Source organism: Oryzias melastigma, unplaced genomic scaffold, assembly GCF_002922805.2.
Source record: "Oryzias melastigma strain HK-1 unplaced genomic scaffold, ASM292280v2 sc00184, whole genome shotgun sequence".
Classification (NCBI taxonomy): Eukaryota; Metazoa; Chordata; class Actinopteri; order Beloniformes; family Adrianichthyidae; genus Oryzias; species Oryzias melastigma.
In genome coordinates this window covers 172563-191538 of record NW_023416879.1, presented here as the reverse complement: position 1 = coordinate 191538, position 18976 = coordinate 172563, and the positions used below count along the sequence as shown (strand labels likewise).

The 18976-nt window shown below is 39.2% G+C and overlaps 2 protein-coding genes across 2 annotated transcripts in view; one reads left to right on the top strand and one right to left on the bottom strand.

The window, feature by feature from the left end:
- crybg1a (crystallin beta-gamma domain containing 1a) overlaps nucleotides 1-7266 on the bottom strand; it is a 74490-nt gene extending 67224 nt beyond the window's left edge. The window contains exon 1 of the mRNA XM_024261208.2: nucleotides 6899-7266. Coding sequence (XP_024116976.1) covers nucleotides 6899-7197 — 299 coding nt within the window. The 5' untranslated portion in view covers nucleotides 7198-7266. The remainder of the gene's footprint in view (nucleotides 1-6898) is intronic.
- Nucleotides 7267-16400: 9134 nt separating this feature from the next.
- Nucleotides 16401-18743, top strand: ccr6b (chemokine (C-C motif) receptor 6b). Its single transcript, XM_024261198.2, has one exon. It carries the CDS (start codon nucleotides 16993-16995, stop codon nucleotides 18067-18069), a length of 1077 nt encoding a protein of 358 aa, XP_024116966.1. The 5' UTR covers nucleotides 16401-16992; the 3' UTR covers nucleotides 18070-18743.
- Nucleotides 18744-18976: the final 233 nt, after the last annotated feature.

Sequence of the window (18976 nt, the reverse complement as noted above, 5' to 3'; positions counted from 1 at the left end):
CTTCCTGACACAACCCTCTGTATTTATCCGGGCTTGGGACCGGCACAATGAGACCCTGGCTTGGGCCCCCTCGTGGCTACATTTTTGGAAACACTTCAAGTTCTATATTTAATAAGCATATAAAGTACTTCACATACACAATATTTATATATGTATCATCAAAACATTTGGTCATTGAGGCCTATTTATTAAAACAAAACATCTTTAAACTTTGAACACAAACAAAATGCTAAAACATGTAGTTTCTAATTACATTTACATGTCTTGAGACCAAATCTACAAAAACTGAAAGAAAAGAATGCTTAAAAATAGTGTTAAAAATACCAAATCTATCTGGAGTTCCCCTAAAATGCAAATGTTCTTGTCCCACCCCCCTAATGTCCAAATTAAATTATAAATAAAACAGTTAAATTGTTTCATTGAAACTAACTGTGGGAACATTTAATTATTCAAAATAATAATTGTTATCTGTAAAATGTGGTGCTGCCATGCTCGCTTTTCCTGGTGATTTTTGGTCTCTTTGGCTTGCCATACAATTGTCCGCTGACGGCACCGGTGAGTCTGTTACGGAGCAGCTTTTTCCTGTGCGAGACAGCTGCTGCTCTTAACTGGGAGATTCTTTAAATCCAGAAATGGAAACATGTACTGATGCTTTTATTCAGCTCTAAAATTAAATAAACCTGATTTCTATCGACCCGCGGCAATAGACGGAAGCTCCTCCCACACACTGGTGTCAAGCCAGCACGCTCTCGCTAAACTGCTGTCAAGTGAGCCCTCTCTGGAATACGGCGTGCGACTTTAATACAATCATTACGGTAGCAGCAAGAAAGGCTTCATTTCAAAGAAAGAGTAAAGGGTACCTCCTTGTTTCCACAGAACCATTTCACTTCTCACTCATAGTATCCTTTCATGTACTCTTACCCTCAAAGTTTCACTCTAATCTGGTGTAGTATTTTGTAGTACTGCCCTGTTAAAATTGGGTACTTAAGCAAAAAAATACTACAATTTTAAAATACTCATAAAATGAAAACTCCGTGTTTCCACAGAATCATTTCACTTCTCACTTATAGTATACCTTCTTGTCATGTCACCCACAAAGTTTCAGCCAGATCTGATGTGGTATTTTGTAGTACTGCCCTGTTGAAATTGTGTACTTAAGCGAAAAAATACTACAATTTTAAAATACCTGTAAAATGAAAACTCCTAGTTTCCACAGAATCATTTCACTTCTCACTTATAGCATACCTTCTTGCCATGTCACCCACAAAGTTTCAACCAGATCTGATGTGGTATTTTGAAGTACTGCCCTGTTGAAATTGTGTACTTAAGCGAAAAAAAGTACGATTTTAAAATACCTGTTAAATGAAAACTCCTAGTTTCCACAGAGTCATTTCACTTCTCACTTACAGTATACCTTCTTGTTATGTCACCCACAAAGTTTCACTCAGATCTGATGTGGTATTTTGTAGTACAGCCCTTTTAAAATTGGGTATTAAAGCGAAAAAAAAAACAACAGTTTTAAAATACTCATAGAATGAAAACTCCTATTTTCCACACAGTTTCAGCCTGATATAATCTAAGTGATAAGTTAAATGACTCCTTGGAAACTAGGAGTTTTTATATTATGAGTAATTAAAAAAAAATAATTTTTTCGCTTAAATACACAATTTCAACAGGGCAGTACTACAAAATACCACATCAGATCTTGCTGAAACTTTGTGGGTGAAATAACAAGAAGGGATACTCTAAGTGAGAAGTGAAATGATTCTGTGGAAAGTAGGAGTTTTCATTTTACAGGTATTTAAAAACTGTAGTTTTTTTCGCTTAAATACACAATTTCAACAGGGCAGTACTACAAAATACTACACCAGATTAGAGTGAAACTTTGAGGGTAAGAGTACATGAAAAGATACTATAAGTGAGAAGTGAAATTGTTCTGTGGAAACTAGGAGTTTTCATTTTATGAGTATTTTAAAAGTGTAGTATTTTTTCGCTTAAGTACACAATTTCAACAGGGCAGTAATACAAAATACCACATCAGATCTGGCTGAAACTTTGTGGGTGACATGACAAGAAGGTATACTATAAGTGAGAAGTGAAATGATTCTGTGGAAACTAGGAGTTTTCATTTTACAGGTATTTTAAAAGTGTACTTTTTTTCGCTCAAGTACACAATTTCAGTTGAGCAGTACTACAAAATACCACATCAGATCTGAGTGAAACTTTGTGGGTGAAATAACAAGAAGGTATACTGTAAGTGAGAAGTGAAATGACTCTGTGGAAACTAGGAGTTTTCATTTTACAGGTATTTTAAAATTGTAGTATTTTTTCGCTTAAGTACACAATTTCAGTTGAGCAGTACTACAAAATACCACATCAGATCTGGCTGAAACTTTGTGGGTGACATAACAAGAAGGGATACTCTAAGTGAGAAGTGAAATGATTCTGTGGAAACTAGGAGTTTTCATTTTATGAGTATTTTAAAATTGTAGTATTTTTTCGCTTAAGTACCCAATTTTAACAGGGCAGTACTACAAAATACTACACCAGATTAGAGTGAAACTTTGAGGGTAAGAGTACATGAAAGGATACTATGAGTGAGAAGTGAAATGGTTCTGTGGAAACAAGGAGGTACCCTTTACTCTTTCTTTGAAATGAAGCCTTTCTTGCTGCCACCATAATGATTGTATTAAAGTCGCACGCCGTATTCCAGAGAGGGCTCACTTGACAGCAGTTTAGCGAGAGCGTGCTGGCTTGACACCAGTTCCCACACGCAGCGGGAGCTTCAGGTGAACAGACTTTAAGATAAACATGAAGCTGTTACTTTAGCGCTTGACAGAACAAAGGGGATTTGCTTGAATTTGATGTGAATTCAATGCGACTTGAACGGACAATTGATTTAAATTATGCTAGCCTGAGGGGACCACCACTTCCCAATACTTCATTAATTTCATTCAAACGGACACAGCAAAAGCAGCTGCAGTAGCCCGAGGCATCTCCTCTGAGTGAAATGCCCTGACTTCTCCTCTTTTCTCATTGCTAACATATAAAAAACAAACGATCAGAGAGAATGACTCCTAGCCGTGAGGTTCTATCACACATTGTTGAGATTTTCATGGTCTGTGACAACAGCAACAAAGGATGATACGGTTTACCTTTAGGTAACGTTCTTTTATTTTTTGGCGCTGTAATTCAGTCGAGGGAAACTCTCCATTGTTCAGGGAAACATACATTTGTGTGATCACAGAGTTTTCTGCTTTTTAAATGACTTGGAAAATCGTAAAGGAGGCAAAACTATCAGAAATGTTACTGGGCACTGATTTTATTTTTTTATATTTTTTTTAATTTTAATGATTTAACAATGTTTTACAATATTGAAACAAGAAACAGTCAAAAAGTTTATGAATTACAGATGACATTCTAAATTAAATTCTTTAGCTGACACTGCCATGTTGACCACAAAGAGGCCGTTTCAGATCGCGTATAGAGACCGATGTGGTAGCCATTACAGATTGGGTAGCAACACGATAAAAGTATAAGCCATTACCCATTAATGAAACTGTCATTTAAAAAATAGGCTTCACTGTGAGGCTCTTGTTATTGCATGCTGGATTCTCTATTACCCTTCAGGTATAATTTCCCTGATGCATAACAATGTTTGACATCAAATATTTGAACATAACATATTATCAGATTCCTCCAAAATGTGTGCACTGATATGTGCAGTGGATGAAAGAGTGACACCACAGACTACTGTACCTTTCCAATCCAGGAAGTCTTTTTTGTTCTTCATCTTTGTATGACTAATGTTAAAATCCTCAAAAGTGTCTTTCTGCTAACCTTAACTTCTTATTTTGAGGTCCACAAATTAAACTAATTTGACAGGACCTGAGTTTAAAGCAAATTACTGAAAAAACAAATATTCATGCAGATTGTTTAAAAGCTCAATGAACATTCATTTGTAAACATTAATAAATGAATCAATTAAAATGTATATTTTAATTAGCAAAAGCTTAGTCTGTACAGCTTGAGTCAGAATGAGTGCAGTTTCAAACAGTAACCAAGCCAGGTTGAGTTGATGGGAGTAAAGCATGATTGATCATCAGTGATTCCACTGCACAGATGTGAGAGAGGGATCTACATCCTCTGAAGTGTTGATAGTTCATCTATTTCCTCTGATTGGATCACTGTCCAACAATGCACTATCTTTCACCAGACAAGATGCTCTACATTCTGTATTCCCTGTAATCTTAGCTATCAATACACAAAAACAAACACCAAAGCTGTTCTTTTGTTTCTAAGTGCTGCAGCGATCAGCCGCGGTTTTGTTTTGAGGCAGTGTCAGGTGAAATCCTTAGTTACATGTGTGGAGAAGTCCAGGTCAAATTCAGAAAAGGTAGAGCCAGGTATCCTTGTCCTGAAGCAACACTGCCATGGATCAGCTGAACTTTGATGACTGTCACAGCTCTACTCATGCTCCTCTTTTGTGATGGTGAATACAAAACCCCCATCTCCGTCAATATGGTGTCAGATAATACAAACTAAGGAAAGACATTCTCTCCACATCTTTACAAAAATCACATTTTAAATAAACTAAAAAAAACCTCAGTTCAGCCGATAACAGACTTTAATTCTGGGCAGTTCTTCGGTCTTCTTTAAGTCTGGTCATTAAAAAGATTGTTGTGAAGAAAGCAAAGAAAAGTTCTTTTATTTGTTACTGATTAATAGACTGGAGTAAATGTCACTGAACATACAGATCCCTGTGGGCTTGACCCTCTGTATGGTTTTCTGTATGAAAAGGCACCTGCACAGCTGAAATTCTAATGACCAACGACATTCTCTCTCGTCAGAGAATTCATATGACAGCCTTGAATGCTTTCAACTTTAATATTTGCTGTCATTTTCATTTGTTTTTATCCAGTCACTGATGCAGATCACAAAGTAAAACTCCATATTGACTGAGTCACATTCGATTGAAGGTGACACGGAAACTACACCTGCACAGCAGGTTTTCAGTTCTCTTTAACTGGCAGTGGATGTCCCTGTCAACGAACCTGTAATAACAAAAGCAGTACAAGACGGCACCGCTCATCTCACAAACACCTTCCACTAAACTCACTTTACAGGTAACTAAGTTTTTAATAATTAGACCAAAGACAAAATAAAACATGAAATGACAAAAACGAGCAGAAAAATAGTTAAGATTATGAGTCCAGGTCATGTGCAGTGTAACAATCCATCACTTAAACTGGACACGACTCTGTAAGCAGCATTACTCTGGGGTTCACTGAAACCACAATGCTGTTGTTCACCGTACAGCTCATCTCTTTAGGGCACACGTGTCAAAGTCAAGGCCCGGGGACCAGATCCGGCCCTCCAGCTCATTTTATTGTTATTAATGGCCCGATGTTATCTTGTGCTTATTTCTACTTTTTATAATTCTGACAAAATATAAAATTTATGGAGAGTAAAATATTGAAAGTTATTTAAGGTTTAAGTTGTTTTATCCTGGAATAATATTCCTGCCTTTTTATTATTTATATTTGTAAAAATTGGCATTCTTCTAGTTTTTTGGACTATTTTGGCATTTGCTAAGATCTTTTGGGCTATTTTGGAGTTTAGCTAATATTTCAGGTGCATGCTAGCTATTTTGGTTAATTTAGGCTTTTTCAGTTTTTTAGCCTATTTTGAAGTTTAACTATTTTTTTCAGCTGCATGCTAGTAGTTTGGTCTAACCTAAACTTTTTTTTGTTTGTTTTTTTAAGCTAATTTGGGATTTAGCTAATATTTTAGCTGGCTATCAGCTTCAGCATTTTCAGCTATTAGTTTCAGTGATTTCAGCTAGCATCTCCAACAGGAAATTTCAGCTTACAGCATTCACACTAGCATAATCACAGGTAATGCTATATATATAGTTCAAAGTTATGTTAAAAAGTTACAGTTATTAAGTTTTTAAAATGTAGTTTTAGAGTGTTTGTAAATGTTTATCCTGTTCGGCCTGCGACCTAAGGTGCGTTTTGGATTTTGACCCCTGCTGAAGGGGTTGCCGCAACAAAGTAGCCTTCTTTTCACACGGGCAGTTTGGCAGTAATTTTTATGTAGTCCTGGACTTAGGCCCTCTTATGGCTGCACAGTTAGACAGAAGCACAAAAGGTGTTGCCTAAAGACCCACACTGAATTAAGCTCTTTCCACACCCTGGGAATCAAACCCTGATTTCCCGTGTGCCATTCGGCACTTAACCAACTGACTCATCCAGCTGCTGTTCTGAACCACATCCTTCACCTGTTAAAACAAAGCTTCAAGCATCACATGAAAGACGAGAACATTTCAACAAGATACTGCACATCGTTTTACTTTAGATGCAAAACATCCAGCTGGATCCTAAAATGAAAAGGTATTTAAAGGATGTCTGTTTCGCTGAAAGACTAGTTTTAATAAATGCTTGACTTGTTTTAAAAATGCTTGTTACCAGAGTGACTCACAGGAATATCAGTCCTTAATGCAGGGCTGCACAATGTCAGCAAAAAGTCCAGGAAAGGACCAAAGGGGTCAGGGGTCAACTGTCAACAAGAAGTGCCCAGGAGGCCTGACGGACATCTAACCTCTCACTCCCCCAACAATCCACCTCTTCTTCTCTGGATCATCTGTCAGCATTTCTTAAACTTGATGTGTTCAAGTTGAACTGCATGACTAAACGAGTTCAGCTCCCAGAGAGATCCACAAACAGCCAGAGGCTAAACAGACAGCTTCTCCTCTGGGACTTTTTCAGCTGCTTCATAAAAATTGAGGTTATATGAAATTAACTAACAAATGTAGGTTTTAATCGGGCAGCAGAACTTTCCTGCTTTCACAGCATAAATGTAATCATGCATTTGAGAAAGTAGTTTTGGAGCTCACATGTTTCTGAAGCGGTCCAGTTCATCGGGGTCAGGCAGGAACACCTCCCCCCCGAACTCTTCACTCTGCTTGGACTTCTTCTTCCGCCGGAGCGACAACAGCCCGATTCCCTTCTTTCCTTTCGGGGAAACGAGCTCAGCATCCCGGGGCAGCGTGGCGCTGTCACCTGCGCCGCCCGGAGCGGGTCCCGGCAGCTGGGCCCCCAAAACGTCCTGGTCCCGGGACTCCGCGCGCCCCGGCTCCTTGCCGTCCTTGCCGGAGGAGCTGGACCGAAATAAGCGCTTGATCCTCAGCGACATGGTGTGAGGCGGAGGAGTCTGCGCTCACCGAGTCGAACGATGAAGACTGAGGAGAGCTGGCGGGGCTGGGGAGTCACCATGCAGGCCGACCTGCGGAGCGGGTTCCCGCGCGGTCTGGGACAAGCCCACATCTGTTCCGCGCGCGCGCACACCAGTGAACGCACTGCTTTAAAAGAAGTACTGCAAAACGACAGGCTTCTGAATTAGATTAAAACACGCAGAAACAGTGAGGACAGGACAGCAAGACACCTTCTCATTCTAAGGGTTTCTTTATATTCATGACTATTTACAATGTAGATTATCACTGAAACATCAAACTATGAACACGTGGAGTTATGTACTTAACTGAAAAAAGGGAAATAACTGAAATCATGTTTGATATTCTAGTATATTCAAAGCAGCCTCTGTGGTTCTGATTGCTGCTCTGTTCACTCCTGACAAGCTTCCAGAGGAAGTTTCCTGAAAGGTTTTCCAACTGAAGGAGTTCTCAGCACTTGTTGGTCCTAATTTTGTCTTCACTCTGCAGTCCAGCTCGTCCCAAAACATCTGAATGGGGTTCAGTTCCAGCTGACTGTGGGGTCAGCTCTTCTGCAGCAGAACTCCATCATTCTCCTGGTCAAAGGTCTTACAGCCTTCAGTGAGAGTCATGAACAAAGATACACACACACACCCACACACAGTATATATAGATACACATTATTGTTACTTTTGTAAGTTTTGAGGGATTTCAGTTAGAATTGTGGGTTTGTCCTTTAACTGAGGGGTACCAACAATTTTGTCCACGTCTGTATATAGAGACACACACACACACACTGTATATATAGAGACACACAGACACACTGTATATATAGAGACACACACACACACTGTATATATAGATACACACATGTCGGGCCCCCACCGTTGCCAAATGGGGGGGTCCTAGCAAGTGAATGCAGACAAATTATAGATTCAGGACCAGGGGAAGAGCACCACACAAAAACTAGGGAAGAGAGGGTTGTTAGTCCACTTATGATTTAATAAAACGTGCAATTCACAGCAAGCCAAAGTTAAAATCAGAACAGGTAAAAGTCTTAAAAGTAAAAATTTGTAAAAGATAAAAAGATAAAAGCTGACGGAGGGGAACCCCATAAAATCTTGTATAAATAACTAAAAGAAAATTGTCCATAAAAAGGCAAAGAAGAGATCTTGCAGGCCGCCACAGTCCAGTCTTTATCCTCTCTTCATGTCTGTCATCCTGTCCTCAGAAGCGTGGCAGGTAGCTCCTCCAAACGCCCACCTGCAACATAAAGTTCTTGCCAGTATCCAAGGTTTGGAGGAGCAGACAGGACTGACTCTTTGCAGAGTGAGGGGGGCACTGTACAGGACAAGGGTACTCACACACTGGCAGGGCTCCTCACCCTGCCGCTGCGTGTACGTCGCAGTCCCTCGTCTCAGAGAGGACTCTGTCTCTGCTGCAACCCCTCCAGCCACAGCAAACCACTGGGTGACGTCGCCTCCTCCAGTCGCTCTCAGCTGCCCCTTCTCTTCTGCTCGCTCCTCACTGCCGGTTCCAGCTTTATAGGCCACCTTGCTGATTGAGCACCAGGTGAGTGATTGAGCACCAGGTGTGTCCAATCTGGGATTCAGTCTCAGAGGTGAAACAACATAAAACCCAAACAAAAACATGCAAATACAACCACAAAAAAAGTAATGTTTCACCTCACAACACACACACACACAGTATATAGATATACACACACACACTGTATATATAGATACACACACACACTGTATATATAGATACACACACACACACACACACACACACACACCCCCACCCACCCCCACACACACACTGTATATAGAGATACACACACACAGTATATATAGATATACACACACAGAAATTTGCTCTCCTGAGGATTTCTTCTGTCTGCATGCATGAAACAAACCCTGTTGTTGTAGTCCAAGAGCAGATCACCCTTTATGAAAGACTAAACTCTGGCCGAACCTGCTTCCCTACCGCAATGTTTTCTTCACCTCCACATTTAGGCCCACAAGTGGAGAGATATGGAAAAATAATGTTTTCAAATCTGGACGTCCACCACTCAATAACGTCATGAATGGTTGCCGGTTATCTACGTTATGTTTACTGTTAAAGATCTGAAACATTTTCTACTAGGGGAGTAAGAAAAAATTGATTTGGTGATATATCTTGTTATTTCATTTGGCGAAACTTGTATCGATTTAACATGTTGGTATAACGATATTTATTTAATAATTTATGAGCATCCTTCACTGTCTTGCTTTTGTTTTCCACCTTCACCTCCAAAGTGACGATTTTGTAAGGACCGCTGGTAAAGCATTTCCTGTGGGAGACCTCAATTTCTTGCTATATCCAGTTCGTACTTATAGAGTCAATTATTCTTCTTTTTCAACCGGTCCAACAAGAAATGTATACAAACGTAAATAATAAAAATAAAGTTTAGCCTCAAAGGGAAAAGAGGTTTATACAAATATACTCCTCATGTGTCAGAAGATTCACAACCTCCTGCTATAACACTAAAATCAGTCCAACACCTGAGGCCTTCAGCTCTGATCTGTCTGCTCAGCTGCTAGACAGAACAAATAAAAAAAGACATTACTTCAATCAGATTAGTCATTATACCTTTCCTTTTAGATATGAGTATTTCCTTTTTAGGATGCTGGTTAAATGTATGCAACTGCTCAAACTAGTTCCTGTCCTTCCTCGTTCAGACCAGCAGATGAAGCTGTTATTTCACTACATATTGGCCTTCACCACTGCTTGTGAGTTCTTTTTTGTTATGTACTCAATAAATATCTCCCGAGTAGAAAGACATGTATTTTTAGACAGTAGAACATGTGGATAAAATCACTATCATTTCTACACACCTTCACAATGTGATTCAGGTCACAATCTGTTCAAATCTGTGATAGTGAGCACTTCTTTTATATGATAATCCCTCCCACCTTACGGGTGTGCTATATCAAGATGCTGATTAGACAGCAACCATTATTGCACAGGTGTGCCTTAGACTCTCAACAGCAAAAGACTTCAAGGCGTGAAAAGAGGAGAGAACTCACAATAAACTCACTTCAGATTGGCGACAGTACTTAGATTCATGACTCAGCTATGACTCACAGAGACTCAGACCAATCACTGAAGATGGGTTACAGACGTTTGGAATATGGCAATAGCCGTTTCAGGAAGTGACGGTGAAAGCGGTGGCCTACTTTCACGAAGAGTGGAGGTAATGCATCTCCAATGGGGGACCTGGGAGCTGCAGCGGGTCATGCACGGAGCCTCCATTAAATGCTGTCGGCAAAGCGAGCAGAAGTTCTGCTGAATTTCACAGCTATAGATTCTAGTTCAGAGACCTGATGGATCTGATTGATGTAAACAACGTTCTGATAAATGGGCAACGTCACGGTTAATGAACTGTTTAAATGCTAGATTTAGCAATCTTGCAATCACGCTTTTAGAACTGTATTAGTTAAAGCACATTAATTTTATTTTTTCTTATACTGAAAAATATTTTGTTGTGGAAATCAGACAATATTGACTGTTCCCGAAATATTTCATTATTTACCATAAGAAAACCAGCATGAATTTCTGGGTAAAGCAACTTTTTTTATGAGATACAGTCGCTGTGCTTAATGCTGTGATCATTAAATACAATTAATTTGACCATTTTATTACAATGAAAGACATTAACATTCAGGTAGATTCAATTCAAGTCATACTCTTAAAAAAAAGTGAAAAGTTGTTCAGTCTTGGGATATATCGGGATACGAATCATATCGCCAGACTCTTGCCAATACACACCCCTAATATATATGGTAAATGGCCTATACTTCCATAGTGCTCTTTCCTCGAAGGCTCAAAGTGCTTTACAGTCACATTCACACACTGATAGTGGCTCTCCTGATGAGCCCTGGCCTTCCACCAGAGGCAATGTGGGGTTCAGTGTCTTGCCCAAGGACACTTCGACACACACAGGAGGGCAAAGCAGGAATTGAACCTGCATTCTTCCGATCAAGGGCCGACCGCCCCACCACTGTACCACGGCCGCTAAGCTAATTTTACACTTTTATTTTGATAGTTTCTATTTTGGATGAATGTTTGTATTGTTCCTGACAATGTGAAGGTTATTGTATTTATAATTTTAAAAAAATCTCTAAATCTAGTGTTAGACACTCAAATATCAGTATCGGCAGATATCAGCTGTTGGTCACAGGTAGAGGGAAGACATCAGTGATCTGTATCCCTAGTTCCTGTGTCTGTAAATCTGACTGATGATGTCAGTGCCTCACCCACCTTGAACCTCATCGCACGTCACTGTGTGATGCAGTGCAACACATCGTCACATACAGTCCATCAGATGGTGGATTGTGGCCCGTGCAAAGTTGCTGGATACTGGCAGTAACTGGAACATGTTGTCGTATTCCCTGATCCACAGTATCCTGAACATGCTCAGTGGGTGACATGTTGGTGAGTGTGCTGGGCATATAAGAACTGGGATGTTTTCAGCTTCTATAATTGTACACACATCCTTGCAACTTGGGCTGTGCATCATCAACTCAGATGATCTTGGAGGTGAACATGCTGGATGTGGAGGTCCAGGACTGATGTACATTGTCTGTGATTGTGAGGGTGGTTGGATGTACGGCCAAATTCTCTAAAATGCCTTTGGAGATAATAGTGTAATGGACATTCAGTTCACGAGCTCTGGTGAACATTCCCTCTGTCAGCATGCCAATTGCACGCTCCCTCACAGTATGCCACGAGAGACATCTGTGGCATACTGTGTGATACAACTGAGTGTTTCAGAGAAGTCTTTTGCTGTTGACAGTCTAAGGCACACCTGTGCAATAATGGTTGCTGTCTAATCAGCATCTTGATATAGCACACCCGTAAGGTGGGAGGGATTATCATATAAAAGAAGTGCTCACTATCACAGATTTGAACAGATTGTGACCTGAATCACATTGTGAAGGTGTGCACATTTTCACACAGTGTGTAGAAATGATAGTGATTTTATCCACATGTTCTACTGTCTAAAAATACATGTCTTTCTACTCGGGAGATATTTATTGAGTACATAACAAAAAAGAACTCACAAGCAGTGGTGAAGGCCAATATGTAGTGAAATAACAGCTTCATCTGCTGGTCTGAACGAGGAAGGACAGGAACTAGTTTGAGCAGTTGCATACATTTAACCAGCATCCTAAAAAGGAAATACTCATATCTAAAAGGAAAGGTATAATGACTAATCTGATTGAAGTAATGTCTTTTTTTATTTGTTCTGTCTAGCAGCTGAGCAGACAGATCAGAGCTGAAGGCTTTAGGTGTTGGACTGATTTTAGTGTTATAGCAGGAGGTTGTGAATCTTCTGACACATGAGGAGTATATTTGTATAAACCTCTTTTGCCTTTGAGGCTAAAATTTATTTTTATTATTTACATTTGTATACATTTCTTGTTGGACCGGTTGAAAAAGAAGAATAAAGAGGGATGTTCATTGACTCTATAAGTACGAACTGGATATAGCAAGCCTTGAGGTCCCCCACAGGAAATGCTTTACCAGCAGTCCTTACAAAATCGTCACTTCCTGGTACGTCTACCACTATATTGCAACCTATTGCCACCTCTCAACAGCGATTAGTCTGAGTCGGTCTGAGTCACGTTTTTAGAGGAACTGCTGTCACCAATCAGGGGAGAGTTTCTTCTAGCTTGTTGGAAGTCCCCACCCCCCCCACACACACACACTAAACGCGGCTCGGAGGAATCTGTCAATCAAATGTTGGAGGCAGGGCCAGTGGGAGCCACATGCTTTTCTGAGGCATCTGATTGGTCAATTTATAACTTGAATAACTTGTGATAAAGAAAAACATCTTAAAAAAAGAACGTGTTAAGAAGGAAGCAGCAGAGGAAGAATGATTATTCTGACATATAAAATGACTGAGAAATAACTGTCTGTTTCTCAATGGAAGTCAATGGGACTTTGGCCTTCTAGCAACCAGCGGGTACTTCCTGTTTGGAACAGGAGAGGGGAGGGGATACTCTGTCCAGTTCCCACTTATACAGTCAATGGGGATTTTAGAGAAGGCAGGGTGTGGGGGGCACAAAACAAAGGGGAAAAAAGGGTGGGTTAAGGAAATTATAGGATGATGGGGCGGGGGGCAGAATTATAAAGCAACAAGTTGCTGGAGGATTCTAAAAACTGTCAAGTGTAAATATTAGTCTAAAAGGGGCGGGGCCTGTCTACACACACTCAAATGCTACAAACATACCTGTTGGCTCCAAAAATCTTCACACACAAACATGTCAACATGTACACAGTTCACACACACATACTTAGTCATACAAATACACACATGTAAAGCATTTCATTCTGTCATGCACACTATTTGTGCAAACGTGAGCTGACACTTGTGGTCAGGTGGCAGCAGTGGCAGCCAGGGAAGAAATGTTTTTTTTTAAGGGAAGTCAAAAGTCAAGGATAGTACATTGAAAAAAGAACCACTAAAGAAAGACAAACGGTATTTCAATCACAAGAAAAGAAGGGATTTAAGATAAGAACATGACCTGTTTTGGGTCTGCCTATTAGATATACAGGATCAAGGTTAAAGACAAAAATATTCAAAGAAGAAATTCTCAAAAACACTCTGTTTTCTCTGCTTGGCCAGTTACCTAACAACAACTTCAATAAAGAACAAAGACAGTTCATATATATACTATTAGTAATTGCTAGAAAAATGAAAACACTTAATTGGAAAAATATCAAAACACCAACAATAAATAAGTGGAAAAACAAAGCAAAACAAGTATTGGTGATGGAGAAAGACTTCAAAGGGAAACCGACATATTCAATGAGAAATGGAATAGAGTAAAAGACTGTTTAAACGTCTTAATTACAGGCTGTTTAATATTTTAATATGTATGCAAATGTATATATATGTTTATAAAGATATAGCTACATATAAATACCCCAGGTTGAATTGAAACAATATTTATATAGATGAACTCCAAGTCTCATTTAGTCACTTTTGTGACTGATTAATTATACTGTTTTGTTTTTTTTCTCCTTCCTTCTGTCTTTAAAGACATGGCAATATGCTTTATGTGTTCAATTCCTCTATTTGATAAATGTTTTTGTTTTGTTGAGTTGTTTGTTCAGTTGTGGTGAGAACTAAGAATAAAAAAAGATCAGAATAAGAGTATACAAATTTGTAACTCCATTAAAGAATTACTGAAACACTTCCTGTCAGAGGAATCTGATCATGTTACTGCCATTTTAAGACTGAAACAGTGAAATATGTCAAGCATTTGAACCAATTGCACAGAGGTTTTCTCAGAAACCAGTTCCTGTCTGAACTTTGGTAACATTAAAGATGTGACTGCGTGGGTAAACAGGCCAACCTCACTAAAATCAAAGCATTGCTTCCACCACAAACTGTTAAGCTGTAAATGCAGAGGAGGTGACATCCCTGAAAGTCACAACACAAAGCGTCAGATAAGAGAGGTTTGTTGATGGGCAGTATTTTCACATCTAAAGAAGGAACATCAGTGAAGCATATCTTAGAAGTCAAGCTGTGAGATTGGGGTTTTAACCTGCTTCTGCTTTTGAAGTGTTTTCTTTTTTTTAAAGCGTGGAGCTCTGAGCAGACACACAGTTGAACACAGCGATCACAGAGACTTGCTGCACATCAAGGTCGGAGACCCAGGACAGTCGCTTGTGCTAACAGAGACCTCTCTGCCAGGTATGCACTCTCTTCAAAGAGCACTAACTTTTGGCTGCATGTGCAATTTGTTTCTTGCTAAACATGTTTTTTGTCATCTGTTAATTATCTAAGGCCTATGAAATTTTGGAAAGAATAATTTTACAGTAAAAAGGATATCTGAGAAGCTGAAAAAGCCCAGAAGATAATACAAAACAATGTATTACATTATATAACATATCTAAATGTGATCACTTACTGTTTCCTGTTGAGCACATACTTTTTATAATTATTTTAACCAAATGGTTAATTATTCTCAAAATAAAAAACCTTCCTTGAACACAAAACATTTTCTGTAAACACTTTTTTTCAGAATAACACAGTAGGAGAAACATACAGATGGATATGCCCAACAGTTCTGTTCTATTTTCTTAGAACTGGTGTTTCAATAAGGAGGAATGTTGGCCAACAAAGACAGTTTTTTTTTTTTCAGCAAATGTATGTTTTTGCATTTTTTTCTGTTTTAAATCTTAAGCGTGTAAAGAGGGGAGGAAATATCAGTGGTTCTTTTTTTTTTCACCTTTGCAGAGAGATCTAGGACATGAGGACACGTAAAAAAAAGAAGAATTTGCACACTTTTAAAAAGCTGCAATGGCATGAGTAAAAAAGGAAGATCACTATTTTCTGAAAACGTTTCTAAAATATTCTCCCAATTTGTGCAGCTCATTTGTGTCAATTTCCAGTAGTACATTTCTTTTATATATTTGCTTTTTCATTAAAAAGCCTACTTAAAAAGAATTATAGATAATGTTGAAGTGAATCTTTTCTGCGGTCTCTAAGCTTGATCATTTGGCAACCAAAGTTCTCTCTTTATTAAAAGAACTATGTCCTTAATTTCACTACCAGGGAACAGAATTAACGAAGCATGTAAGAATTAAAAGGAAAAGAAAATAATTTGTAATAACTTATTTCAAATGCATGATCAAAAATAAGCTGTCTCACTTAAAATTAAATAAAAAGAATTAGCATGAAACTTTTTTAAATCATATTTTTTTCATTTTAATTTAAATAAATGAATTTGTTTCAAATGAATATAAGGAATAAGAAAGTACTGGTTTGGCATCCACTTGCTTTGTGGAATGATTGTTGTGCAGCACAACCGGGAGCACGTTTGGGAAATATTTGAGAAAAGTGACAGAAAACATTTGACACTTAAGTTATGCAATGTAAAAATCCAAAACACAACCTCAACTTTCAGTGAAAATAGCTTTAAATGACAAAGTGTAGTTTTGTTGCCTTATTTTGATAAGTGTTGGAGATGAAAGAGTCTCTCTCTCAGCCTCGTTTTCAAAAGGCTAAGTCTTTAAGGCTTTTAGAAGCCTTCAAACTCCTTCTGCTGATCACTGAACTGCTGATCATTTACTGCAAGTCAGCTTCTCTACATAAGTAAGTTTGTCTGCAAGAACTCATTTCAGGAGTAGCTGATCTTCCTACATGTGAGCACAAACATGCGCAGCATGCACCGGTGATAAGAATCATATCACCATCTGAGATCAAACCAGGTATTTTTAGGACAGAGGATGCTGCTTCCTGTGAGCGAGCATTAACAATGTGCTGTGGGACAGAAAATGGGTCATTTAGTGGGATATAAAAGTCCAAACTAGAGCACTTGTTTTTGCTGCTCCAACAGAGCAAAACCCTTAAGGAAATATTTGCAATCACTCGCACAGCTTAAATCTGTCTGAACAGTTATCAATTATTAATTGAAAAATACTTTTTGAAAAAAAACGAAAGAGTCCAAAAACCTCTGCATATCTATCTAATTAATAAAATCTTTTTTTTATTATTAAAATGGTTGAATAGGAAATTTGGGAAATGGTTTATTTGGGCAGTTATACATTTCCGAAACAATGAAATTTAGCAGAAAAAATAAATCCCTAATTTTGTTTTACACAAGTAGCCCATGTGTTTTCTGTGATGTTTTAGAGCAACTCCTTACTTGTTTCAGGAAATCTGTGCCCTGTTTACCTGACAGTTGTTTTTTTTTTTTTTTTTTTTTCTCTCCTAAGACATGGAAAATGAGACTTTTAATTACGAGTCTACAAATGATTCAGAGGAGCTTTGCGACCTTGGTACTGTCCAAGCAGAGGCTGTCACCCAGACAACCCTCCACGCCATCATCTGTGTTTTTGGCCTCATCGGGAATCTTCTCGTGATGATAACCTACTTCTTCTACAAAAGAAGCAAGACCATGACAGATGTGTATCTTTTCAATCTGGCTGTGGCAGACCTGATCTTTGTGATTGTTCTACCTCTAATCATACTCAATGAGCAGGCTGGCTGGTCAATGGGTATTGTGGCCTGTAAAATGTTAGAGTCAGCCTACAGCATCAACTTGTTCAGCAGCACACTGTTGCTGGCGTGCATAAGTGCTGATCGTTATGTTGCCATAGTCCATGCCAGACGCTCATTTGGGTCTCGCTCCCACGCACTGACCTACAGCCGTCTAATCTGCTCAACAATCTGGGCGTCTGCGCTGGCTTTAACCCTGCCCACATTGATCTTCACTGAACTCTTTGAGGAGAGCGATCCAATTACTGGGACATCCAACATGAAGTGTCAGCTGTCTTTTAACAAGCCTCACACAGCAAAACTGATGAAAGTGCTGGTTCCTGGCCTCCAGATGGCCATAGGATTCCTGGTGCCTGTGCTGGTTATGGGATTTTGCTACTCCTGCATTGCATACAGCTTGTTGAGAGCCCAGAGGACCCAGAGGCACAAGGCCATCAAGGTCATTGTGGCAGTTGTGGTTGCTTTTCTCCTCTGCCATCTTCCCTACAATGTGACTTTGTTGATCCACACCATGTCTCTATTCAAGGAGAGAAGCTGTGAGGTAGAAAAGACCAAACTCTATGTTCTGAATGTTTCTAAGAGCGTAGCCTACCTGCACTGTTGTCTCAATCCCATTCTCTATGCCTTTGTTGGGGTGAAATTCAGGAGCCATTTCATGGAGATCAGTTCAGACATTTGGTGCTTTAGTAAAAAGCACATCTATTCTGCTCGCTCGTCGCGGGGGGCCTCTGATCTGTGCACCTCAGGGTTGAAGTCTTCAGATGTTTCTCATAATATGTCTTCATTCAGTGCATGACAGAAACCTCTCAGCAGCCCATGCTTAACTTGAAGAATTTTATGTTTGCCTACTAGTATGAAATGTTTCCATGGCCAAACTTCATTTTGCTGTTTTGTGGAAAAATCTAATTTTTAAAGTAATGTCATTTGATAGATTAGTGTTTATTTTTTTCACCAAAGATCCTCAATCTACTGCTGTGAACAGAGCTGTAAAACATGTTTAAAAAGATTGATTGGATTGTATCTTTGTTTTGTTTTAAATTAAAGATTTGTACTCATTGCTTTTTTATATCTCAAGAAGTTATGTGACTCTTTTAAAAATAGAATGTGTATTTCTTATAAGCTTAAGTAGGGTAAAGCAAAGCTGTGTGCATTAACCCTCATTCTCTCTTATGGGTCCAGATGACCCCACCCTTACATTGATGTGTGATCTCTCACATGACAAAGGTGGACGGGATTTGATGTCTGCCACGGACACCAGTGAAAACTTTAAAAAAAAAAAAAAAAAAAAAAGAAAACTTGGAAAAAAAAGGTTCAGGGCGCTGTCTTGTGGGGTCCAGATGAGCCCACTTTTAATGCTGTCAGTAGTTGGGTAGCCTACATCCTCTCAAAGACTCCAACTGGGAGTAAACCAGGTTTAGAAAATGAATGGATGGTGGATTTACTTTCTGACTTAAGTTCCTGCTCAATATTTTGTAAAGGATTGAGTACAATTCATGCAATTAATGCAAATGATTTCCTGAGGTGATGAAAATGGACTTGTTCATTGTGGTAACAGATTTATCTCTATAGTGTTTGTAAGAAGCTGTAAGATGCTGTCCTTCCATCTTCAGAACCTTCCATCCATCCATCTTCTTGACCGCTTCTTCCCTTTCGGGGTCGCGGGGGTGCCGGAGCCTATCCCGGCCACTGAAGGGCGAAGGCGG